Below are 25542 nucleotides of genomic sequence, written 5' to 3'. Positions count from 1 at the left end.
CGAGCTAGAAGAAGTGCAATTGTATGTATACCAATCAAAATCTCTTCCTCTTCCAATATGGGACAATATCCCTTTGTCAATGAGGGAAACTCAAATATTTTCAATTTTCCTCCATTTTCCATTCACCCTCTTTTAAGCTACATTTAAGCTTAAAAAAAAAACTAAATATATCTTTAAGGATTAGTAACATAGGATGCGAAATTCGGAGAATGATTGACTCATTCTTCACTTAAATACTAAATTTTTATCTATAGCAAAGTTTAAACCGATAATGTGTGTTTAACCCACTATTCACAATAACAACAATAATATACCCAGTATTATTTCATATCGTAGGGTCTGGGAGGGTAGTGTGTACGCAGACCTTACACCTATCTTGTGAGGATAGATAGGCTGTTTTCAATAGACCCTCGGCTTAGGATAACCCACAATTCACAAGCAACGCTTTTTCCACCATATCAAAGTCGTGGCGGGGGAGGGGAGGGGGGGGGGGGGAGCATTTTTCTTTTAAGTATTTGGAAAGGAAGTAAACCATAGCCAAAGCCAGATAGTACGTGGTGTAATACCACCCATAATTTACAAGGTTGGTGGTCTTGAGAAGTTGAATATTCTTCTTTTCTTAACAATCCCTAATCAATTTGACCTTCAAATACCACTTAATGTAATGATGTTCGGCTCTCAAATAATTACTCTCTATTTTTCCGTTTATGTGGTGAAACTCAAATTTTGAGAGTTAAACAATTTTGATAAACTTCTTAGTTTTGATCGTGATTTAGACATAGAATCTTTAAATTTTTTAAAATAAAATTTATATATTTGAAAACTATGTAAAAGATATTAAGTGTCGCAATAATTAACAATTCAAAATATCTAAAAGGCATATGAAAAAATCGAAGAAAAAAAATTGAGAGAGAGGGAATAGTATTTTGTGTCTAACAATGAAAGTCTCTTGTTAATGCTACTGCTTCATTGCTTTTCTCAAAGGTAAATTTAAACAAAAATAATAAGAATACTTTATGAATTGGTTATTGACGCCATGTAAGTTTATAGGAATTGATATGTCAGAGTCAGACATCATTTTCAATATGATATTTCTTCGATCTTACTTTTGAATTAGCTAATCTGAAAATGTAGTTTAACTATTTTTTTTTGGAACTCTACATAATCCTATATGGGCCTTTCAAAGAGATGTTAGGTGTAGTATTCTTTTAGTTTACAAATATGTTTGATTTTTAATTAACTTTAACCTTACACCATATAGAAATAATTTTGAAATTAAAGTTTATATATGCAAAACTGCATGAAAATACATTTACATAAATTATTCTCATTTAACCTTGAAGAAAGAATAATTTCAAAATTATCTCAGTTACTCTCAACAAGGAAAACGTGACAATCATTTAAGGATAGAGATACTATTTATTTCTTTTTCCCGTAATTTTAGTTTGCAATTTTTGTTTTTATCATTTTATTGATTTGGTTTACTTTTGCAAGACCCGTGCCTTCATTTAATATGATCCAGTGTATCTTCGACTATAAATGGCTTAGCTATTATTACTAATAAATCACCGAAAAATGGAAAGCAAGTTAATTAGTTCTTCTTTTAATTACTATAATAATAATTATGAGAACACGTGAACCATTAAATGTTGGTATTAAATAGTTTCCAAGATATATTCCAGTATATATATATATATATATATACACACAGCTGCTTTAGGTTAGGAAGGTAATTGTCCAATTGCCTTGATTAAAGGAGACTAGCGCCAATCCGGTTAGTTCCAATAAATAATTCAAATAAAAAATATTTCTTTCAGTAAAGCAAAAAAGAAAAAGCATTGCAGATGTAAGATTGTTCATATACAATCCCTGAAATGGCTCCATTGACTTAGTTGTTTGGATAACTCATTGTTATTGGTAAATAAGGACCGTTTTGGTCATAGATTTTATCAAAAAAAAATTTAATTTTTTTTTTGACAAATACATGTTTGTTCATAAATTTTATTCCTATTTTGACAAATTTTCAAAACCCAAAATCCAAATCCCAAATGGTCCAAAATATTTGGACCCGTTTGGCCATGAGTTTTGCCAAAATAAATTTGGGATTTATTTGGCAAACACATGTTTGGCCATAGATTTTGCCCACATTTTAAGTAAAATCCCAAATCCAAAATTCCAAAATCACCTCAATTGCTGATTTTGGGCCAAAACATGTCCGTTACATTTTTTTAAAATTTTTAAATATTACCCTAAACTTTTATAGTTTGTCAAAGAGCCCACATTTATTACGACCAACTAAATATTTGATGAATATGCTCCCTTATCAGCTCAATCCTTTGTGCATCTTACTTTTGCTTCTGATTTGTAGGCTAAATGACTTTCTGAATACTCATATCAGTTAACTTTTTCTTTTTAATTAGGAGTCGTAATTCTCTAATGGGATTTCATTGTAATTAATGATTTATATAGTTCATTATAAAAATGATAATTTTGTACCAAACTTATTTATGTTCAAGACTATGGTTTGTGATAATGGTACTATTGGGTGTTTGTGATAGTTTTTAGAACTTGTGGGGTATAAGTCATGTTTCATATTTTTTCAAATAAAAAGTGAAATATGTTTTGAAAAATCATGTCCAAATACATTTTCATCTTCAAACCAAACTTCACCAAAATCAGATTTTTTCAAAATAAATTTGGGAATTTATGGCCAAACTCTAGCTTAGTATTACACTTTTTAAAAATTGCCCCAACTTTTGTATTTTATAAAAGAGCCTACCATTTATTATTTTGCAACAACGCTGCTTCGTCTTCTCGGTCATCTGATAATGTATTATGTAGTTCATTATAAGAATAATAATTTTGTACCAAATTTATTTAGGCCAAATACATGTATAACCCATTCAACTTGACTCCATTTTTTATTTTGGCACTCTATCTCACCCTTGTTCCATTTTGGCCCTTCAACTCTATTTCTTATATTTTATTTTAACACAAAATCTGAAAACCAGTGCAAAAAAATATAGCACGTGTGTATACACAAATCTGAGGTGTAATAAATATCCAATTAAATGTTGCCACATATTTTTTTTATCCTTTATTTCGTATAGGCCTAAAGTTTGAAGTGAATTTATGTCTCAAAGAAAATTATTTTTTCATAATGGAATGGATATTTGTTTTTATGGATTTCAAGTTGAACTGAAAGTATCATGCACACCAAGAAATCTAGGTCAGATATTTTAGTATTGACTCGTTTGACAAGGATGGGCAATATTTAATTGGATATTTATTACACCTTAGATTTGTGTATACACACGCGCTATATTTTTTTGCACTGGTTTCAGCTTGTCTGTTAAAACTGAAATATAAGAAATAGAATTGGAGGGCCAAAATGGAACAAGGTTGAAATAAAGTGCCAAAATAAAAAATAGGATCAAATTGAGTGGGCTGTATATGTATTTGGCCATTTATTTATGTTCAGGACTATGGTTTGTGATAATGATAATGAATGTTATTGATGAAGATACTGTTGGGTATTTGTGATAGCTTTTAGAACTTGTGGGTATAAGTCATGTTTCATATTTTTTCAAAAAAAGAAAGTGAAATATATTTTGAAAACTGATGTCCAAACACATTTTCATCTCCAAAACAAACTTCACCCAAATCAGATTTTTCAAAACAAATTTGGAAATCTATGGCCAAACGCTAGCTAAATTTTCTTTAAGAATTTTAGCAAATTATTTAAGGTTATTTATCACTAGTATGTAGGAGTACTAAATAATATTACATTTTTTAACTATGGGATAAGCGTCATCATCGAGAGGGAAAGAAACCGGATCACCAGTTAAGACCCCTAAATGACCGCTTATTGATAAAGGAGGTAGGGGTACAGAGATAGTCAAAAAAATTTGCCTAGAAGCAACCACAATTGAAAGAGTGCATAATAACTCATTGATAGAGCGATCTTGTGCCGAAAATGAACGAGGCTAAGCGATCCTACCAAAGTTGAAGGATATCAAAATACATCGGCAAATTATATAATTAAAATTACATTTAAAATGGAGTATAAAATCAAATCTCTCATATATAATTATACAACTATCAAAAAATGTGGTTCAGCGAATGAGACTGATCTCTCCTTAATTAGAGGTCTCGGTTTGGAAACCAAAAAAAAGTATTACACAAGTAACAGCAAAATTCTTTGCATATTCATTATAGTTCTATACCTATATAATTTAAATCTTTAAAACAATGGTTAAAAGAAAGGGATAAGGGGTGACATCATATTTCGTGAGAACAAAAAGAAACGCGGTTCCCCCTCCACCAAACCACACGCCGTCGTTTTATCACTTATTAGTTGTCTCTCTAATTCTCCCCCCTCTTTTGCTTCTCTCTCTATTGTCGTCTTCTGTCACTCTCGCTCTCACTCTTTCTTCCCTCTCTCTCTACTAGCTTAGCTCCAGCGAACTACAATTCTCACTCTCACATTTCTCTACTTCCCCTTCTCTCTCACACACTAACACCCATACTGTGTGAACTACTTACCATTTCATACTCCCCAGAAAATAAAGTTCATTGTTTTACGTGTTTTTTTACTAGCTGTTCTTGAAATTATCAAACTGACCCACTTAAAAAACCCTAACCAAAATCAGATCCAACTCACGTTTTAGACAACCCATTTCGCTAAAAACTCCTCCTTGTTTAGTTTTGTTGTTTAAAAAGCTATGCATTCATAGGGCTAAAAAATGGCTAGCTCTGACCCGAATAAGAAACCACGACCCGGTCCATGGCCACCCGCACCGGAATCTGCTGCAATGCCACCTTCTTCTTGGGCTAAAAAGACTGGGTTTCGCCCCAAATTCTCTGGTGAGACTAATGCTAGTGATTCTGGGCAAATTGGCTTACAACAATCACAGTCTTCTCAGCCGACCCGAAGGAGAGAGTCCGACCCGAATTTGGATCTTGAAGCGGGTCGAGCTAGGCCTCCTAGACAGGATAAAGCTAATGGGGAACCCACAAGTGAAAAAGATAAGTCTGTGAGGAAAAGGAGAGACTCTGATGGTGGTGGGGGTGGGGTGAATAAGAGTACTAATGGACAAGCAGCTGGTACTACCACTGCTACTGCTGAGCCAGCTGCTGCAGCTACTACGGTTCAGCAGATGGCTCGAAGAGCTTCGAGGAATGATGAGGCTGTTGATATGTTGCCACAAACAGTTGATGATGATGATGGTTTTATGTCTAGGCATTCTCATATGAAGTATGAGCTTAGAGATACTCCTGGTCTTGGTGAGACCTTATGCTTCATTATCTTTATTTGGATATGTGCCGTTGTGTCCGGCCAACTTGCGCTCACCTCGATTAGTACACCTCGCAGCAGCCTACATTGCAACTGAATTATTATTTGAATATGTTAGTTACATGGGCATTGAGGATTCATATATAGTCGACCCCAACTAATTTCACCGTATTTTTTGTTGAATATGTTAGTTACATGGACATTGATATAGCCGACCCCACTTGTTTGGGATTGAGAAGTAGTAGTAGTAGCTGTTGTATGTTAGTTTATCCAGATAAAGCTACACATGTTTCACTGAATTGCGTGTTAATAGGATAATGAGTTGCTATGTGTTTGTGTTTTGGTATTTTTTATGTTTTGAGCACGTTACTGCAGTATTGGATCTTGCTAAATGTGATTAGGTTGAACTTGAGATGAGTTACACCTGTTCATGTACAAAGTTTTAATCATTTAGCTAATTGAAAAGCTATGTGTCATTTTTCACTGAATTGCTTGTTGATAGGATAATGAGTTTCTATTTGTTTGTGTTTTTGATATTTTTTCTGCTTTGAGCAATGAGCATGTAACTGCAGTACTGGATATTGTTAAATATGATTAGGTCGAATATGAGATGAGATACACCTGTTTGTGTGAAAAGATTTAATCTTTTAGTCTAACTGTGAGATTATTGATGTGTGTTCATATGTTGCAGTTCCTATCGGACTCTATGGATTTCAACATTATCTTTCAATGTTGGGATCCTTGATACTAATTCCGCTTGTGATAGTTCCAGCAATGGGTGGTGACCATGTGAGTACTTTATTTTTGTTCTTATTTCGTTTAATACAGTATTAGTTTTGTTTAATTCTGTGTTTATTTAACTGATGTGAACTGATAAAAGTTAGTACTTGTAGGAGGATACATCAAATGTCGTCTCCACAGTGCTCTTTGTGTCAGGAGTAACGACGCTGTTGCACACGTCATTTGGCTCGAGATTGCCTCTAATACAGGGCCCTTCGTTTGTATATCTTGCTCCAGCACTTGCAATAATTCACTCCCCAGAGTTCTTAGGATTGAATGGAAATGTATGTTTCAACTCTCCTTTTTGCTACGTTATTGAGTAGTATTTTACAAGGGTCCATGTGTATATGTGGTTCTGGCATCCCACAGAATCTTGTTGAGTAGTGAAAACATTCCTCTTCCACCTAAAATGAAGTAGCTGCTTTAAATGTTGAATTTATGGTTCAGTACTGTACTTACTAATTGCTGCACTTTATTGACCTTTAGCAGCTTACCTTTTCTGTCTGTAATGAATTGTCATACAATAACCTGTGTGGCTTCAAGTACCTCATAAGTCAAGCAGTCTTTATTTCTTTGGATGTGGCTCTTACAATAGTTTTTTAAAAAAAAGGGAAAATCTTTTTAGAGGGATTTTACATGAGTACTCTATTTTTCTTCAAGAAGACAATGAATTATTGTTAACTTGCAAAGCATCTTGTGAGACAGAGTTTGATTTCTCTCACTTTTATTTTTTGCTTTTCATATCTCTCTTGTTTTCAGTCTTTGCTAAACTTGCCTTGGTCGTTTGCTTTGATTCTTGTCCCATCACTGAATTTAACTATAGCACTAATTATTGATCGTTCACTTTGTCTTGTAAGTAGTTATTTATGTCAAAACATTGTAATAAGAAGGTTTCCAACCTGCAGAATTTCAAGCATATCATGAAGGAGTTGCAGGGAGCTATAATAATTTCTTCAGCTTTTCAGGCAATGCTTGGATACAGTGGGCTGATGTCAGTATTTTTGAGGTAAGAAATTCTTGACCGACATTTTTTTTACTTTTTCTTCTCTGTTCTCATGCTATGCTGCCGATTCATGCTTTCTTAGTTATGCAGCTGATATCTGGAGCCTCATGTGGATTCTAATAAAACTGAGTAGTAAAAGAAAATAGCAACTTCTCGACTGTCTTATGATGGTATATGATGTTAGGGGAAATGTAGCTTTAGTTTTAACTACAATCGAGAGTGATCCTTTGGGTGTTAACTGAGTGATTATCTTCTTTTAACATCTTTAGCGGGTCTAGTGTTTAAGATTGGCTAGCCGCCTATTTCCTGCGGAGGTAATTCCTTCACCTCCCCCCGTTTCTTTTCTACCTTCTTAGCCATTATATGTGTACCATGGTCATGGAGGAGCCCATTTTAGTTTGACAGGTCCTATATCATTCTTGTTTAGTTTTTTTTTTTTTTTTTGGAGAAGGATCATTCTTGTTTAGTTGCCTTTCAAGCTGCTGTCTTTTTTACAGTGTCTGTATGTAGGATTCTTAAAGGAGCGGCACATTATCTATTCAATTAGGGGTTTTGTCGCAAATGAGGATCCATAAAGTAATGACATTGTTGTGATGTTACTTGGCTTCACAACTGAAGGAGAATTAGCTGATCCAAAGACATTTTTCCGGTTACAGAAATGTTCAAAATATTAAAAGCTCAAGTACCATAACAGTCTTTGGTGCAAAGTGGTTGAATTGAATTGGACATGCTAATGGAACTGTCAGTATCATATTTTTTAGTTGATTCTCAATTTTGTACTTATTGATGGTGTGATATCATTAATAAAGCTTCTAGAAATTCTGTGCCATGATTAATTATGTGGTTCAACTATCATACGAAAAGATTAAGTAGTCCAAGTTTCAAAAAGTTAAAGGTTCTGTTAAAATAGTAATGATTCTATGCCCCGATGAACTGCTGCATATTTCTTTTTACCGGATAAGGAAGAAGCTTAATTGACAGAAATGGCATCTGGAGGATTTGGGGACCATATTAAGTTCTGCCTCCCTCCTGTTTTACTATGACATAGTTTGACTTTTGAGTTTAGCAAGTTGAGCATCTATGAGTGTGAGCAATAGAATAAAAGAGTCAAATCTTTGTTTTCGCAGACCAATAATAAAAGAGTCAAATCTTCCTTTGAATAGGGATTCAAATAAAAGGTGACTTGGAACACCCAAAAATCAAATTACAAGTGGCGACTCTGAATAATAAAATAATTCCTACTTCAAAAATGTCACTTTAAATGGAAAAACTCTTTTACCCACAATCCATAACCTATATATCTTTTGGGGGTAAAAAAAGGGGTGTAACAATGAGTGTAGAAGTTTGTGATTCGGTACATAAGAAAATGAGACTAAAGACATCAGAACAGTAGTAGGAGGAGAAAAAGATGATACAATAACAATCGCCTCAGTCCCAAACAAGTTAGGCCAACTATATGAATCCTCAGTGACCACGTTACTCCATTTAAATCATTTCATGCCAATATTATGCAAATTCAAATAAAACGTATTAGAAATTCTGTATATTTTCTAAACGTATAAATCTCTGAAAGATTAAACCACTTGTAGAACGCATGAGACCTATAGTAAAAGTGCTAAAGTTCGAAACGTATTCTCAAATTGCCTATATAGATCTTCTTCCATTGTGCCCTATCTTTTGCTAAGTGAAAGACAAGTCTGCATGGGTCACCAGAATTTGTAGGTCCTTCAAGACAACTTCCTTTCATGTGATTTTATCTCTACCTTGTCCTCTTTTAACACCTTCGTTCACCATGGACACCTACAAACCGGTGCATCTGGAGGTCGACGCAAAACATGACCGAACCATGTCAAGCGACCTTCTCTCATTTTCCTCGATGTGTGCTACTTGAACGGTTGCATCTTCTCGTGAAAACGGAGAAAAGACGATATAAGTAATCTCACTAGATCCACACTCTTGATTTATTCAAATCTTTTTGTTAAACACAATGGATACATAAGCTTTTGTAGGGAAATTGAAGCAAATATAGTTGGCTAATTAGATCTATTTTGACAGCCTTAGAGAGTTATCACTTTTTATACCTATCAATTCAATATATATATATATATATATATATATATATATATATATATATATATTTTGTGTGTGTGTGTGTGTCCAAAATAACAATAAAAAAAATTCTGTTCTTTAAATATGTCTGGAAGAAAATTTTACTTCCACATGTAGTCTTCTGTTTCTTTTGCTCCTCCCTTTGTCATTACAGTTTTTCTTTGGAATTTTTATGTATAGGTCTAAAATTTGTTCTGTAGTGGCTATTTTATTTTTAACTGTAAGCATCCTGCTTCTATTCTTTGGTCAATGTTCTTATTGTTGCATGGTGTGCACATCCAAATCCAAACATTCTTTTGCCCTTTTCTGGTCCAGGTTGATCAATCCTGTGGTTGTGGCTCCTACCGTTGCAGCTGTTGGACTTTCCTTCTACAGTTATGGTTTCCCACAAGTTGGTACATGTCTTGAAATTGGTGCAGTGCAGATATTGCTGGTTGTTATATTCTCTCTTGTAAGTTTCCCACAAGTTCTTGTTTATATTTTTTCCCATATCATGTAAGACAACCGAAATGTCTGATTTTGAGCTTATCTGCCACTTTCTTGTATTTGTTCACTCTGTTCACATAATTTTCCTTTATTTTTCTGCCTGGCTATATCATGTTAACATTTTTTTGCAAGTATATGATGTCTAACTTCTTCTATGAAAATCTTTTCTTGTGGTGCAGTACCTTCGTAAGATATCTGTTCTTGGTCATCGTGTGTTTCTCATCTACGCGGTAAATCCGTGGATTAATTTTTATCTTCTATTCTTTTTCTGTTAGCTCACTGTCCTCTGACCTGTGCATTCATGTTCATGTGCAGGTTCCATTGGGTCTAGCAATAACATGGCTTGTCGCTTTCCTCCTTACTTCAGTGGGAGCATATAGCTACAAAGGCTGTGATGTGAATATACCAGTATCAAATATAATATCCGACCACTGCAGAAAGAATATCTCTAGGATGAAGCACTGTCGTGTTGATACTTCTCACGCATTAAGATCAGCTCCATGGTTTAGATTCCCTTATCCATTGCAATGGGGTACGCCTGTCTTCCACTGGAAAATGGCTCTTGTAATGTGTGTGGTGTCAATAATCTCGTCTGTGGATTCGGTGAGTTGTTTCCCGGTTGAATTTTAATTTTTCTTATCTTTGTAATAAATTACTCCTAAAATAATGCACTTTTCTGTAGTATCATCTTGCGAGCTGATGCTAAATATTAAGAGCTGTCTAGCATTATATAGACTGTTACATGGTGGAATCTCAACTCATCTGAGTCACTGTCCCTTGAGCCAACTTGAGGAAAATATATTGGTCAACCAGGCATTCCACTCTTCAGAAAGGTCATTTGAAAAGTAAGACCTTTACTGAAGCTGAAGCCACACAACTATCCAACTATCAATGCAGACTTGTAGGAAATCCGCGTGTCTTGTCTTAATGCAGCCTTGTGGGATATTCTCCCTTGCCTCAGCCAGTGACCTTTTCACGAACTGAAAAAATAAAGCACCCTTAGCTATGCTTGGTTTTAGTTGGGAAAAAACGTTTTGTAAGGTTGATTCTTAAAACTAAGTTCCTCTTGTCTATGAAGTAACTGTCATTGTTATTTCAATGCACTTTATCCTCTATTCTAAAAGGACTTCAGCAAGGCTCAGGTTATTTTATAGTTATCTTTCTCTTTCAAACTTTGTTCTAGTGAAATTTCTAAATGGTAGAGTCTGCATTCAGCTTAACTTAGAATGATGTTCGGGTAACATGTTAAGAGTAATTTTGGGTCCAGTATATGTCACAGGTTGTGTTTTGGCGGTTACTAGTTTGGTCTGCTCTGAAGATAAACGGATGTTAATCACATGGACATTCTTTCTGGACATTCTAGCATTGACTTGTGGAACCTGCACGAAATGGAAGTTGCACTTCATTTGCAAAGTTTTACATGAAAACCCCTTAAGATAAATTATACCAGGCATCCTTTTTAGAAAACACTTTTACCACACCGCTTGGTTTAATATTTCTCTTCTCAAATATTGGACGGTATGCAGAATGCATTTTTCTTCTTATGTTATGGTGTTGAACTATCATTTGGTTTCTAACGTCTTGTCAACTTTTAGGTTGGGTCATATCATGCATCATCATTGTTGGTTGCATCCAGACCTCCAACACCTGGTGTTTTAAGTCGAGGAATTGGTCTTGAAGGTCTTTGTAGCCTCTTGGCTGGTCTATGGGGCACCGGAACTGGATCTGCAACTTTAACTGAAAATGTGCACACGATTGCTGTTACCAAAATGGGAAGCCGCAGAGCGATCGAGTTGGGGGCATGTGTTTTAATTGTCCTGTCCCTTATAGGTATGCTTCTTAAGATAATTTATAAAATTTGCATAAATATCCCTCACAGATAGGCATCTTAAGTGCCTTTCCCGTAACTCTTAGCATTTGCGCAACTCCCAAGAGCAAAATTTTGTTTCATGCATGAAAGTACAATTTCTAATACTGATTTTGTGCTTAGTTGAAGGAAAAAAGGCCTTCAGTAAACCTTTATGATTCCACAGTCTCTATGTTCTACTTTGTGAGTGGTGTGAGTATGAAGATAAATTATCTTGTCTGTATATCCTCAGTTTTTATAAAGCTTTGTTTTCTTTTCCCTCCTGGCCACAGCCCACAAGTATTCTTATTAGATTCACTTATTTTTTCTATTTCTTATTCCTTTTTTAAAAAGTTTATTTTATATTGGCTTCTTGAATGCAATAATATTGTTTTTTGTTGGATAAGATATCAATTTTCATATTAGAAAATTCATCACCAAGATAGCCAGTTAGCAACTGGTTTATTAATTTGGTAATGAGTTGATTCTCTTGGACCATATAATGAAGAGAAAATGGGACATGAGTACTCGATGCTTTAAGATATGCTTCATGAATTGTCCCGATTTGGGAAAAAAAATTTCGATCTTACTTTTTGCATTATCATACATCTAGTCCCCTCTCGTACGTCATGTCCGAATGAGTATAACTCTATTAAAAGGTGATGAATTTTCCAAAGTAACTTCTACTTGTTACTTTGATATATATTCTGAGTACTTGGAAATAGCAACACCATCCCCATCCCCCCCCCCCCCCCACCGCGGCCTCACTTAACTCACTAAACTTTCAACATCCTCCTCAAGGTTATGGACTAAAGCGTATCAAATTAGTTTGTCCTTCCAAACTGACAAAGCCTAAAGATAAGAATCAACTGGTGCTATGTTCACTTCTCCCTCTGAGAACACCACACTTGGACCGAAGGAACTTTCTCAACTGGAATATGTGACAGAAAATTGGGAAAAAGATACGAGGAAAAATAGTTTTGAAAGCAAAAATGGGAAAAGAGGCTTCATTATTTTCGATCCCTGTTTGTTTGTCATTATGGAAAAGGAATAGGATGAAGAAATGAGTTAGGGGGAGGGAGGGGGCTTCCGCCATTTTTTAGAAACTTTGAAAAACTAACCATTTCACTTTTGAAGAGGTATTTTTTTTTTCAAATGAGCATTATGAATTTATGATGGACTGGAAGGGACTTTGTATTTCCAGTTAGATTCTTAAATGGTCGGAGAGGACTAGAATTGCTACGAATACTTTTCATTTTCTTCTTGATTATCTAGATCAACCTGATTATGTCAACTAAGGAAAACAAGTTGAAGTCTTCTATCATGATTCATTGTCCTGAGAGTTGCTGAGGGTACCCTCCGTCCCCTCAAGAAACCCCCACATCTTACAGAATTGTGAGGGAATTATGTTTAACAGTAATAAGGAAGATTCAAAAGAAAATTAGGGGAAGACCCATACTCTTCTGAGCTTTGAACTTGCACGCCAACTAGGGTTGGGCTAGCTAACTCTCAAGGATTTCTCGGCTATCTATCTAAAAGGCCTAGGGCTTGGTTTAATGGTAAAGGAAGTACATAGCCAGGATATGTGTGTAGGCGAACATCAAAGCCTGTCGAAGACTACGCTTGGTGTTTAAGTGGGGTGGGTGGGTAGAGTGGCGGATTTATATTCCCCTGATTCTCGTACCTTTGCACCAACAGGGGCTGGGCCAACTAACCCACAGGGGATTTCTTGTTTTCAAAAAGGAAGATTCAAAAGAAAGAATATCCTCTCCTTTAAAAAAAGGGAAAAGGGCCAAATATATCCTTGTACTTTCGAAAAATGTTTAAATATATCCTTCGTTATACTATGAGTCCAAATATACCCCTGCCGCTATACTTTGGGTTCAAATATACCCCTCATATAAACGGAGGGACACGTGTCATCGTCCTGTTGGCCAATTCTAAATATCTCCTAATTAATTAAAAAGACCCATTACCCATACCTGAAAAGCAATTTTCTAAAGCAATTTTTTTTTGTAAAAACTGGAAAAAACTGAATTTTTTTTAACTAAAAACTGAAAAAAACGAAAATATTTTTTTTTCCAATTTTTACAAAAACATTGCTTTAAAAAACTTAAAAATATTTTCTACAGCAATGTTTTTGTAAAATCTGAAAAAGAAAACTGAAAAGCAATTTTCTAAAGCAATGTTTTTGTAAAAACTGAAAAAAAACTGAATTTATTTTTACTAAAAACAAAAAAAATGAAAATATTTTTTTTCCCAGTTTTTACAAAAAAAATGCTTTAAAAAAAACTGAAAAAGATTTTCTAAAGCAATTGTTTTTGTAAAAACGGAAAAAGAAAAACTGAAAAGCAATTTTCTAAAGCAATGTTTTGTAGAAACTGAAAAAAAAGAATATTTTCGTTTTTTTCAGTTTTTAGTAAAAAACATTTAAGTTTTTTCCAGTTTTTACACGCTTTAGAAAATTGCTTTTCAGTTTTTACAAAAACATTGCTTTAGAAAATATTTTTCAGTTTTTTTTAAAGCAATTTTTTGTAATAACTGGAAAAAAAATTATTTTCGTTTTTTTCAGTTTTTAGTAAAAAAAAATTCATATTTTTCAAGTTTTTACAAAAAAAATTGCTTTAGAAAATTGCTTTTCGGGTATGGGTAATGGATCTTTTTAATTAATTAGGAGATATTTAGAATTGGCCAACAGGCCGATGATGCGTGTCCCTCCGTTTAATTGAGGGGTATATTTGAACCCAAAGTATAGCGGCAGGGATATATTTGGACTCATAGTATAACGAAGGGTATATTTAAATATTTTTCGAAAGTACATTTGGCCCTTTTCCCTTAAAAAAATCCTTTTTGTCAAGTGTTTGGTCAGCAGCTTTGTCAGTAAGGGTTGGACTACCCTTTAGGTTTCATTAGTAATATAGTAATCTTGAAAAGCTATTTACTGTGACATGTATAAAGAACAACAAATGATTAGATTCAATCATAGGGCTATTTGTCTTAAAGATTGCAGATCGGAATTGCGGATATCCTATGTATTTCACTTTTAACCTTGAGTAGTCATGTACTGGTGTGATTGATGCAATTTTTTTACTTTGACATACTCTGGTATAAGGGACGTAATAGTAACCATGCCCCTTTCTTCTGACATGCAAACAGGTAAAGTTGGAGGCTTTATTGCGTCAATACCGGATGTCATGGTTGCAGCCCTATTATGCTTTATGTGGGCAATGCTAACTGCCCTGGGCTTGTCAAATTTACGTTATAGTGAAGCCGGAAGCTCAAGGAACATTATCATAGTTGGCTTGTCTTTGTTCCTATCTCTTTCTATACCAGCCTACTTCCAGCAGTATGGCGTCTCTCCGAACAGCAACTTGCCCGTTCCGAGTTATTTTCAACCATATGTCGTGGCATCTCACGGTCCAATCCGCACCAAGTTTGGAGGGGTATGCATCTTCAACGTATCATATAAACTATAGTTCTCGTGAATCTGTCCTGACCCGCAAAAAATATTTCTTTTGCAGCTAAACTACGTTTTGAATACATTGTTATCACTGCACATGGTGATTGCATTCCTGGTAGCTGTGATCCTCGACAACACTGTACCCGGCAGTCGCCAGGAGCGTGGGGTGTATGTTTGGTCTGAACCCGAGACAGCTAAAAGGGAGCCTGCTGTAGCCAAAGACTATGAGTTGCCGTTCAGAGTTGGCAAAATCTTCAGATGGGTGAAATGGGTTGGACTATAAGGCCGTGGTGATGGTATGGTTCATTGCTCGAGTGTTAGCTAGCAACATTTTTTTCAAGCTCGTCTCGTGGGAAAAATCAGTATGACATCGAAAAATGGCATCTCACATTCATGGGACGCAACACGTAATTATGGCTTCTCCACATGATGTGAGTATATGCGACAGTAGGTCTTATAGAGAGGAGATACTTGTGTACATTTGAGGACTGGGGTTCATCTTCTGTAATATGATGTTGTATAAACTTGTATGTAGCTTAGTTGAAATGTCCAGGTGGACCTAATTCCCCTTTTTTGTTCTTTTTGCTCCCACTTTGTTACATTTCTGCGAGTTGAGAGATTTGTCTTGGTTAATTCAGCTATCTGAATTTGAAAGAGGATTCATTTGGAGCTATGTATGTACCACACGAAATTAATATTATTCTTTTTGTTACACTAGTCAGCTGAACTAAAAAATATTATTAAGTTGTCACTGCGAGGTACTCGTGTGTTTTTTTTTCCTCTATTGTTCGTTGGGTTTTAAACTTCTAATTACATTTCTGCAAATTGAGAGATTTATCTTGGTTAAGTCTGCTATATGGGCTTGGAAGAGGGTTAATTTGGAGTTATGTATCCCATCCCATGTAATTGATGTATTTTTTTTTTTTTTTTTGGTTACACTAATGTCAGCTGAACAGAAGTATTGGTGAGAAGTGTTTAGACGGGACATGACATGTTTCTAACTTACCGAGGACATGACACTAGATAGGAAGTTATGGAGGCCGAAGATTAGGATTGAGGATTAGTAGGCTGTAGAGTTTAGGACTCTGTATCTGCTAAATTTGTTTTGGTTTGTTTTTTGTTTTGTTTTACATACCAACACTAGTATTATTATTTTAATGTTTTCTCATTCGTGGTGTCCATTAGCATCTGTTACTCCCTTTGCTTGGTTATATTAATACTTTATCTTTTGTTGTTAATGTTCTTATCTTTAGTATTTTCGACATGACCTTATTACTGTTCTTCTGTTCAAACCCGCTGAGAAATATTTTTTTGAGCTCAAGGTCTTTCGGAAACAGCCTCTCTATATCTTGTTAGGTCAACGTACACTTTACCCTTCCAAGAACCCATAATGTGGGATTATATTGGGTATAAGAGCCTCTACAAAATAGTGTTTAATCATCAGCCCTTTTTTTAAGTCCTAAAAAGCCAATGTACCGATGAATATGTTTCCCAGTTTTATATTGATGCAAGAGTAATCAAGCGTATCACTTCATGTCTCTTTAACATAAATCACCCAGTTCAATTAGGGAATGCAAGAGAAACAAGATTTATACGAAGGCAAAAATATATGTGTAGTTTAAATATCTAAGCAATAATAACGTGCAGGGCAGAGCTAGCCTTTGAAGTTAGAGGTTTCGATCGAGTTCAGTAACTTTGGTCCAATCTTAACAAATTAATTAAATATGTACAATTTGTTAATTTAGCATCCAATTACGTAAAAGAACTAAAATCTCATACCCATAACTTCAAATCTTGGTGTCGCTTCTAATAACGTGGATTCTCCACTATTTAATTTTTTTTGTACTCTATTAGAGCCAAAAACTGCTTATTTTTAACAATACTTTTATTCAACATACCGAGGGTCTATCGGAAACAACCTCTCTACCTCTCCAGGTAGGGGTAAGGTCTGCGTACACACTACCCTCCCCAAACCCCACTTGTGGGATTATACTGGGTATGTTGTTGTTGTTGTTGTTGTTGTTGTTTTATTCAAAAGTGCTTTTCCAAAAAGTATTTTGCAAAGTAGCAGTTTGTGTTTGACTAATTCATTGAGCTGTACTTTTTACAAGCAAATTGTGTTTGGCCAATCACTCCAAAAGTACATTGAATATCAAATTACGAAAAAGGACCAGTTTGCAATTAGTATTATTTAAAAGGGATAAATAAATTTAAATATTTATTATAATAAAAATATAATATAAAATCTTTAATCAATATAAAATATAGTTATTCCAAAACGATAATATCGGGGCATCTAATATTACTTATTGGTTACATGATAATTTAAATATATCAAAATATATCCCTCAATATAAATTAAAAATATACTCTTATAAATCACTATATAAAAGAAGAGAACTATTTGTAGTAGAGGGAATATTCCAAAGAGAAATAAGAGAAAGAGAGTAAAAATACAATAGAATAAAAAAGAGAAGAAATGTATGATAAAAAGAGAAAAAGAAAATAAAAATATTAAATTAATGAGGGGTAATTTGAAAAATATAAATTTAATGTAAGGTTGTTTTGAATAAATTAATTTTCTGCTTCTGCTTTTACTTCTTGGAAGAAGTTAGAATTTGTAACTTCTCCTGAAAATCAGAAAAACTGCTCTTCTGATTTTGCTCAAAGGTACTTTTTTATTTTGTCCAAATTTTTCAAAAAGTAATTTTTTTATTTTTATTTATTTTATTTTTTTATTTTTTTTTTACAAAAAAGTACTTTTTGAAAGAAAAAAAAAAGTACTACTTTTTTCTTCCCATAGGCCATAAGCTTGACCAAATAGGCTCTTAGTCTCCCGAGCTACAATTAAATTGGATTAGGGATCATGTGGTTGTACCCGAAGATGCACAACTTAATCTCAATGTTTATTAGTGCACAAAACCTTACCACAAATATAGTTTAAGGTTTTGATACACCTATTAAAAAATTATTTAATAAAATTAATTATAAGAATTTTTCTCTGATCAAAACTTTTTCAATTTTTTTAAATATTTTAAATTATGAAGTATTGTAATTTATAATACATTTAGGTAGTTTCTAAATATGTAGTTTTTATTTTAATAATAATAAAAAATTAATATTCAAATTCATAAAAAAAATTATAATAGCATAACACTCGTATTACAAACTCCGTCACATAAAATGGAATGAATAAAGTACTTTATAAGTAAAACTCATCAATTCTATGTAAATTAGCAATTAACTTGAAAAACAGTACTCCACATGCTAAGCTAATAATTAAATCATAATAATATAAAATTAATTTATATTTATCTATACTATACTAAAAGCACGAAGGTCCTGTCGAAATGTCGTTCGCCTTTTTTACTCTTCGTAAGTGCATTTTATGGTGGATATATTTGTAACTATAATCATTAATTTCTTTTTTTTCTTCCCAAAATCAAAAACTGCCGTGTACTTCCTTTTAGGTTTAGAATTCTTTAGAATTTACACTACTTGGGATTCTTCCTTACGATTTCTTTTCCTTTGGTTTTGTTTCCTTTTGTTTTAGAATTCTTGCGTTTTTGTTTCCTTTACTTTTAGGATTCTTTCTTTTTAATTATGGTATGTCTTTTTCCATCGTTTCTTTTGTATCGGCAATTTTCATTGTTTTTTTGTGTAGGTTTAGGATTCAATTTAATATTAGTTCACCGACTGTAGTTTATGGTAATGTTGTATCTTCACTTTATTTATATTTAGGATTCAATTTAGGTTTCTAGATTTTTAGAACCAAAACAGTTAAAATAAGGAGGAGCTAACCACTTTATAAAAAGAAGTCATTAACCTGCATTCTTTATTATAAATCGTTTATAGTATCAACGTTCGTATAGGTAAACTTGCTTGTGAATTGAGGAAAATTTTCTACCTTGTTCTATATTTTTGAACTTACGTAATAATGATTTTTAATGCATTACTCATAAACAATTGCATATAAAAAGTTTGTCAATTGTGATTTTATTTACAATGTATCATATATGATCATTGGTTTAAAATTGACTCATATACGAATGTTGTACAGGTTCTTTGGATCATTGCATTCATCACATAAAATTGGTTAGACATTCTAACTCATATAAATTAAATATTTTATTAATTTAAGATTATTTTCACTTTATGTTTGATAGTTTTAATTACTAATTGTTATGCCAGCTCAAGTTGCTCATATTTTGTAAGAAAAATTAAATTTAATTACTTCTTTTAATTGACTATATTATACATATCACAATATTATAATTGTATTCTTAAAGAATAGCTCTTGGCAATTGGTGTCCTTGCATATACCCAAAATTTTGATAGTTTTTACTATAGTTTTATTTGATATTTATGCTACTATTAAAAGTTAATTTTATTGTGCAATAAGGTGTGTTCTTATATATGTGAACAAAAGCATATTAATCCTCAATTTGATACGATCTTGCTCAATGTATGGTCTCCAAATAAATTTATAAATATAGGAAGTCAAAAATTAAAGTCCTATCTCACCAAGAAATAATTTATGTTCGTCAATATTAGTGATGATGGATTGTAATTCTCCATAAAATAAATTGCAACATTAGAGGATCCTAAATAGGTTAGAGGGGATGACAAGGTAAGAAGTATAAAAATTAATAGTTTAGTAGTACGTGCATTCTGGTTAGATTAACATACGTCAGTGCATTAGCAAATAAATTTTTTTATTATGTTAAATCCTTATTAGTGGTTTAAGTATTTCTTTTAAATCTTCTTTTAAATAAATCTTTTAAATTTTTTTGAATATTTTCTATAAAGAGATATTATGTAAGATATAACAATATAACTGTTATTAAATCATAAAATATATTATTTATAATTACAAATGTTATATCACTACCTTAACTAATCAAAGTGTTGCCTTTTGCAGGTTCAGAAGATATCCAGCATATTTGAATTCACCTATTATATTAATGTAATTACACTCAATTTTTATTTCAATTGCATGTTGAATTTATTTGGACATTAATTACTATTATACATTGTTCGTTCTTGTTATATATAATTTTCTTACTAACATACGCGTTTTACACGTGTAACGCACGTACCCTAAAATTAGTATATTAAAAAATACAATACATGTGTGATGTGAAATTTCGTATATTTTGTGAAGGTGGCAAAATTGACCAAAATCATATATTTAATTTTGTTTACTACTAGTGTATGTAATGAAATATCGTAACTCCTCAATGTCTACATTAATTAGAATCAGATATTGCTTCCGTTACAAGCGAAAGAATATTGAATATAATTTTAAGGAAACCTAGTCCTAATTTAAATTTTTTTTACAAGTAAAATGAATATTGAATATAATTTCAAGGAAACCTATTCCTATTTTAAAAATGTTTACAAGTAAAATGAATATTTTTAAAATTTAAGGAAACCGTTTCCTATCTTAAAAAGGTTTACACGTAGAACGAATTTTAAGGGAGCACGTTGCCCACTCCTATTATATATTGCCGAGTATAGACCTTTTTGATTCTCAATCAAATTTCCAGTTTTGTTTACTCTGACCACAGTTCTAGGGTTTTGTTTGACTTATAATGTCTGTAATGGAGAAGATAGGGGAAGCGATGCAACAAAATGAGGAGAAGAAGAATGGTTTAAGGAAATCAATTTTGACGTTAATGTTGGAATGGAGGGACTTTGAGAAGGACTTGAATGTATCCACCACCTGTTTGAAAGAATGCTTCAACGAACTCAAAGCCAAAGAAAAGCACTTGACTTCAGTTCAAGAATCAGTAACGGAGAGTTCTAAGGAACTTGATTCGATTAGGGAATCCGTTGAGAAGAGACGAGAGGAAGTTGAGAGGAAAAAGGAAGAGTTTTGTGCATACCGCGAAGGGGAATTTAGGAATCTTGAATACAAGTGGAAGGATTTGAATTTGGCCAGAAAAGGGTTTGATGAGGTTGTGAAATTGAGAGAGGAAAAGTTGAATGAGCAGGAGAAGATGGTGGAACGCTTTTGGGAGGAAATTGAATTTGAGCGCAAGCAGCTTGAGGATCTTAGGGAGTTTGTAGAGAATAGGTTTAAGGCGATTCGTATGAAGGAGAAGGTGTTGGAGGAGCGTTCCAAGGAATTCGATAAGATTCAGAGCTGGATTCGTGAAGAAACAGATGCCCTTGAGTTGAAAGAGAGAAAATTCGAGGAACGAGTGGTGGAATTTGAAGTTAAGGAAAAAATTTTGCTGTCGATGAAGGAGGAGTTTGAGGAGCAGTCAAAGGAATTCAGCAAGATTCAAAGCAGGATTCGTGAAGAAACAGATGCCCTTGAGTTGAAAGAGAGAAAATTCGACGAACGAGTGGAAGAATTCGAAAATAAAGTAAAGATTTTGCAGTCGATAGAGAAGGAAATAGAAACTAAAGGAAGGAGCTTGGATTCTGCGAGGAAAGAACTTATGGTAAAGGAAAATTGTTTGGACAATGTGAAGAAAGAACTAAGGGTGAAGGAAACTAAGTTAGATCATGTGAAAAGGGAACTTTTAGATAAGGAACATAACCTGGATTTCATCCGAAAGAAACTTAGGGAGAAGGAAACTACCTTGGATTCAGTGGCAAATGAACTCCGAGGAAAGGTTAACAACTTGGATTCGGTGAAGAAGCAACTTAGAATCATGGAAGACCATGTTTCCTCAGTGAAGAAGGAACTCGAGCTCAAGGACAAGAGTTTGGATACAACTAAGAAGAAACTTGAACTCCAGGAGCAGGAGTTAACTTCATCCCAGAAGAGACTCCAATTACGGGAGGGAGAGCTTAATTTTGTTCGAAAAGCACGTGGGCAGAGCTTAGAAGAACTTGATTCTAGGAAGGAGAAACTGGATTTGGTTAGCGCATCCATCCAAAATTGTGATGGTGAGTTTCAATTAGAAAAGGAAAATTTCCAAAAAGAGCAAGGATTATTCCAGAAAAGAATGGAAGGTATAGCACTAAAAGAGAAACAGGTTGAGGAGAGGTTTAGAGAGCTTAAACAAAGAGAGGAACTCATTGAACGGCGGTTTAAAGTGCTTGAAAAGAAAGAGAAGCAGCTGGAAACTGTGTGTAATGCTCGTGTGAAGACCGAGCCTACTGATTATGCAGAAGCGGATAGAGTTGGTGCTACCACTACTAAGTCTGCTGAAATAAGATTTTTTGTCACAATGAACGGGAAGAGTTTACAGATATACCTAAATGAGCGCGAGAAGGAGCTGGATTCTATGTCTGATGAAGTTTCTAAAGCTCTTCAATTGTCTCCGAACCCTGGACAACTGGTGCTTGATGCAATGGAGGGGTTCTATCCTCCCCACTTGAGGAAGGGAGAAGCAGAGTTCGAGGCCAGTGTTTCTAGGCGGAGTTGCATTCTTCTATTAGAGCAGTTGATTAGAGTCTCACCGAAGATTCAACCCATTGTGCGGGAAGCAGCAATGGAAGTTGCGAGAGCGTGGAAGGTTAAAATGAGGGCAACAACTGGAAATCAATTAGAGATCTTGGGCTTCATGTATCTATTGGCTTCTTACAGTCTGGTTTCTGCCTTTGATGCAGATGAGCTTATGAGCCTGCTAACTATTGTTGTTGAGCACAAGAAGTCAAAAGACTTATGTCGTATTCTTGGTTTCACGGAGAAGATTTCTTGTTTCATCCAGAATCTCGTAGCCAAGCAACAGAATCTTGAAGCTGTTAAATTTGCTTTTGCTTTTGAGCTTGTGGACCGTTTCCCACCAATACCTATTCTGAAAGATTATGTGAAACATGTTATGTGGATTTCAGAGACTGTCCGTAGTAGAGAAACGTGCTCAGTTGAAGAAAAGATTGAAGCCATTGAACAGAGTGTAGCTTCTATTAGAGCTGTTATCGGATCCATTTTGGATCACAAGCTTCAATCTCAATACCCACTTACTCAGCTTGAAGAGTGTATAGAATCTCTCACAAGGCTGAAGGCAGATGCAACCACATCATCTGTCAATTCTGAGGCTCAAAAGCCACAGCAGACTCAGCTGAAACAGATGGCATCAACTTGTCCATCTGTTCTCACTGATACAAAGGCCCTCAGCTCTACTTCATCCTCTGAAACGGCCTCCACTTGCAAGTTAGGTCATTCTGATGCTTTCGCTGCCATCCTTGTGGGCATGGGAGGTAAGAATTTGCAGGCTTTTTTAAATGATCATTGTCAAGAGCTCGAGTTGTTGCGCGTTGAAGTCTCTACAGCTCTTAAACTATCAACTGACTCGGGGATGCTTGTGCTGGAAGCACTTGGAGGATTTTATCCTCAAAAACTTCATAAAGAAAAGATAGAATGTAATAGTAGTATTATCAGGAAAAGTTGTATCCTTTTATTGGAACAATTGATTAGAATCTCTCCAGATATTACACCAAAGGCTAAGTTAGAAGCGAGCAAGCTTGCATCTGACTGGAAAGCAAAGATGATTGATGAAAGAGAAAACCATCTGGCGATCTTGGGTTTTCTGCTTCTAGTAGGTGCCTACAACTTGGCCTCTGCCTTTGATAAAAATGAGCTGAAGAGTTTGTGTCGCACTGTAGCACAACATGCGAATGTAATTCAGATTTGTCATGTACTTGGTATTTCTCACTCTAATGGTGAACCTTTTTCCAACAATATGGAAAGGAGAATCAAGGGTCAGCATTTAATATCTGGTTGTGCTTCGAGTGTTGTCCACGCCGCATCAGATCCCGCAAAAATTGTCTTGGATGCATTGAGGAAGTGCTATTGTGCAGAACGGGAGAAGTCGAAAAATGTACTTACCAAAAAAAGAAAAAGGGTTCAGTGCAAAAAGTTATCATCAGTTATGACTAGGTTCCCTGATTTGTTGGAACAGCTGAGAGAAGTTTCTCCAGAAATAAGACCTCAGGTTAAAACTGAGGCTACTGAGTTTGCAGTTGAGTGGCGAGCAACATTGATTGGATCATGGGAGGCCATAGGCTTTTTGCACTTTCTAGCTACTTTTGAATTGTCATCCTCTTTTGATTCAGATGACCTTATAGGTTTCTTGAAGATTGTTCAGCATACCAGCAAGGTAATGGATCTGGTCAGAATCCTCGGGTTAACTGATAAGATTCCATGCTTTATCGAAAATCTTATCAGGAAAAGGCAATCGCTGCTGGCAATTAAATACATCTATGAATTTGAACTTGTTGACTCGTTTCCACCTGTTCTGCTCCTGAAGAACTATGTTCAGAGCTCAATAGTGCTAGCCAAACAAATACGTAGTGATGGACACGATTCTCATCAAGCCCAAGAAAAGGCTATATTTAATGAACTATCTGCCCTGAGAGCTGCAGTTAACCGCATTGCGTTGCACAACCTTCAATCAGAATACTCACCTGACCAACTTAGAGCACGTATTGCCGAGCTTGAAAGAGAGAGGGCAAACTTAAGTATCCCAGAAAAACAATTAGGCTTTGCTGCTAAGTTCCAATGTGATGGGAGAAGCGGAGGAACTCAATGTGAGCCGATTTCTCAAGGGCAAAAAGCTGTCCCCAAAAAGAATCTTGCCTCATCTAGCGAGGGTGTTTCTATCCAGCAGTCCCGAAGAAAACGACTAAAAATGAAGCGCCTTCACAAGTTAGCCCTGCAGACAAAAGTTAGTCGAGATGCTAACTGTAGCACTCCCCCTAATTTACAGCTGCACCATAGCCAATTCATGCAACATAACAGATCAGATGCTGCCGCAGGAGGGATATTCAGGAATTATTCTGGTTCTCATGACCGTTTCATCATTGCTTCGGGTGTGCCACTACCCTTGTTGCCACGGGCAAATCCCTTTTACCATCAGTAAAATTCCCTTCCACCTAGTATTGTACATCCCAGTTATTTTTCTTAGCACATGCGAGCTTGGAAATCCAATAGTATATATTTATTTATGTACACATGTTTAAGTTTTTGTGTGTTTATAAGGACCTTGGAATGAATGTGTTTATATTGATGCAAAAGTAACTCAAGCAATCATTTCATGCCTCTTTAAACATAAAGCGCCAAGTTCGATTGGGGCAGACAACACAAGATACATTTGTCCTATAGGTGTAGGAGCATTCCCCCCAAAAGCCAGCTCCAAAACCAGTTTCAACTTTACGTTTTAAAACGTACAACAGTATTTGAAATTTGATCGCAAGATCAATGCTTTCGTTTTATTAGTGTTTATGTACAAGCTGTATGGTGTGAAATAACAAATAATTGCCTTTTTATACTGCATTATAACATGGTGTATAGCTATGTCATGTCCGCAATTATGTAATTTTTGGCAAAGGTGGTTCACCTAAATTCCCTTTTGCCCACCTAGCTCCGCCCCCGGTGACGCCCATAATAGTGGGAGGACCGACAAGGTTATTAGAGAAGGACTGACAGGTTTGTAGGTTGATAAATTTTTGAAGAAAGAGTGTGCATGATACATTAAGCGAATCCCATATTGGAATGTGAGAGAAAAATAAAGAGTTTTAAAAGGCATAACACAAGTTTGGTATGTGCTCGATGATAGCGTAGCCCCAAGGGTAAATCTATAAGGATTGTTGGCCAAAACAGA

General features: G+C 34.8%; 2 protein-coding genes across 2 annotated transcripts; both read left to right on the top strand.

The window, feature by feature from the left end:
* The first annotated feature begins 4367 nt into the window (after nucleotides 1-4367).
* On the top strand, nucleotides 4368-15697 carry LOC104085294 (nucleobase-ascorbate transporter 12). The gene is made up of 10 exons (XM_009589293.4): nucleotides 4368-5286; nucleotides 5988-6085; nucleotides 6190-6360; nucleotides 6982-7082; nucleotides 9504-9639; nucleotides 9854-9904; nucleotides 9990-10277; nucleotides 11270-11504; nucleotides 14677-14963; nucleotides 15042-15697. Exons 1-10 carry the CDS (start codon nucleotides 4746-4748, stop codon nucleotides 15261-15263), a joined length of 2130 nt encoding a protein of 709 aa, XP_009587588.1. The 5' UTR covers nucleotides 4368-4745; the 3' UTR covers nucleotides 15264-15697.
* Nucleotides 15698-20474: 4777 nt separating this feature from the next.
* On the top strand, nucleotides 20475-24971 carry LOC104085293 (FRIGIDA-like protein 5). Its single transcript, XM_009589292.4, has one exon. The coding sequence runs from the start codon at nucleotides 20575-20577 to the stop codon at nucleotides 24799-24801; it is 4227 nt and encodes a 1408-aa protein (XP_009587587.1). The 5' UTR covers nucleotides 20475-20574; the 3' UTR covers nucleotides 24802-24971.
* Nucleotides 24972-25542: the final 571 nt, after the last annotated feature.

This window comes from Nicotiana tomentosiformis, chromosome 11 (assembly GCF_000390325.3).
Source record: "Nicotiana tomentosiformis chromosome 11, ASM39032v3, whole genome shotgun sequence".
NCBI lineage: Eukaryota > Viridiplantae > Streptophyta > Magnoliopsida > Solanales > Solanaceae > Nicotiana > Nicotiana tomentosiformis.
The sequence above is the reverse complement of the archived record's forward strand: the minus strand, read 5'-3'. Positions and strand labels throughout refer to the sequence as shown.

What these genes read in the sequence shown, in the direction of transcription:
- LOC104085294 (XM_009589293.4), top strand. Translation starts at nt 4,746, where the DNA reads ATGGCTAGCTCTGACCCGAATAAGAAACCACGACCCGGTCCATGGCCA. An exon ending in GTGTGTTTCTCATCTACGCG is followed by an intron (nt 9,905 to 9,989) that starts GTAAATCCGTGG and finishes GTTCATGTGCAG; the next exon opens with GTTCCATTGGGTCTAGCAAT. An exon ending in TCCGCACCAAGTTTGGAGGG is followed by an intron (nt 14,964 to 15,041) that starts GTATGCATCTTC and finishes TTTCTTTTGCAG; the next exon opens with CTAAACTACGTTTTGAATAC.
- LOC104085293 (XM_009589292.4), top strand. Translation starts at nt 20,575, where the DNA reads ATGTCTGTAATGGAGAAGATAGGGGAAGCGATGCAACAAAATGAGGAG.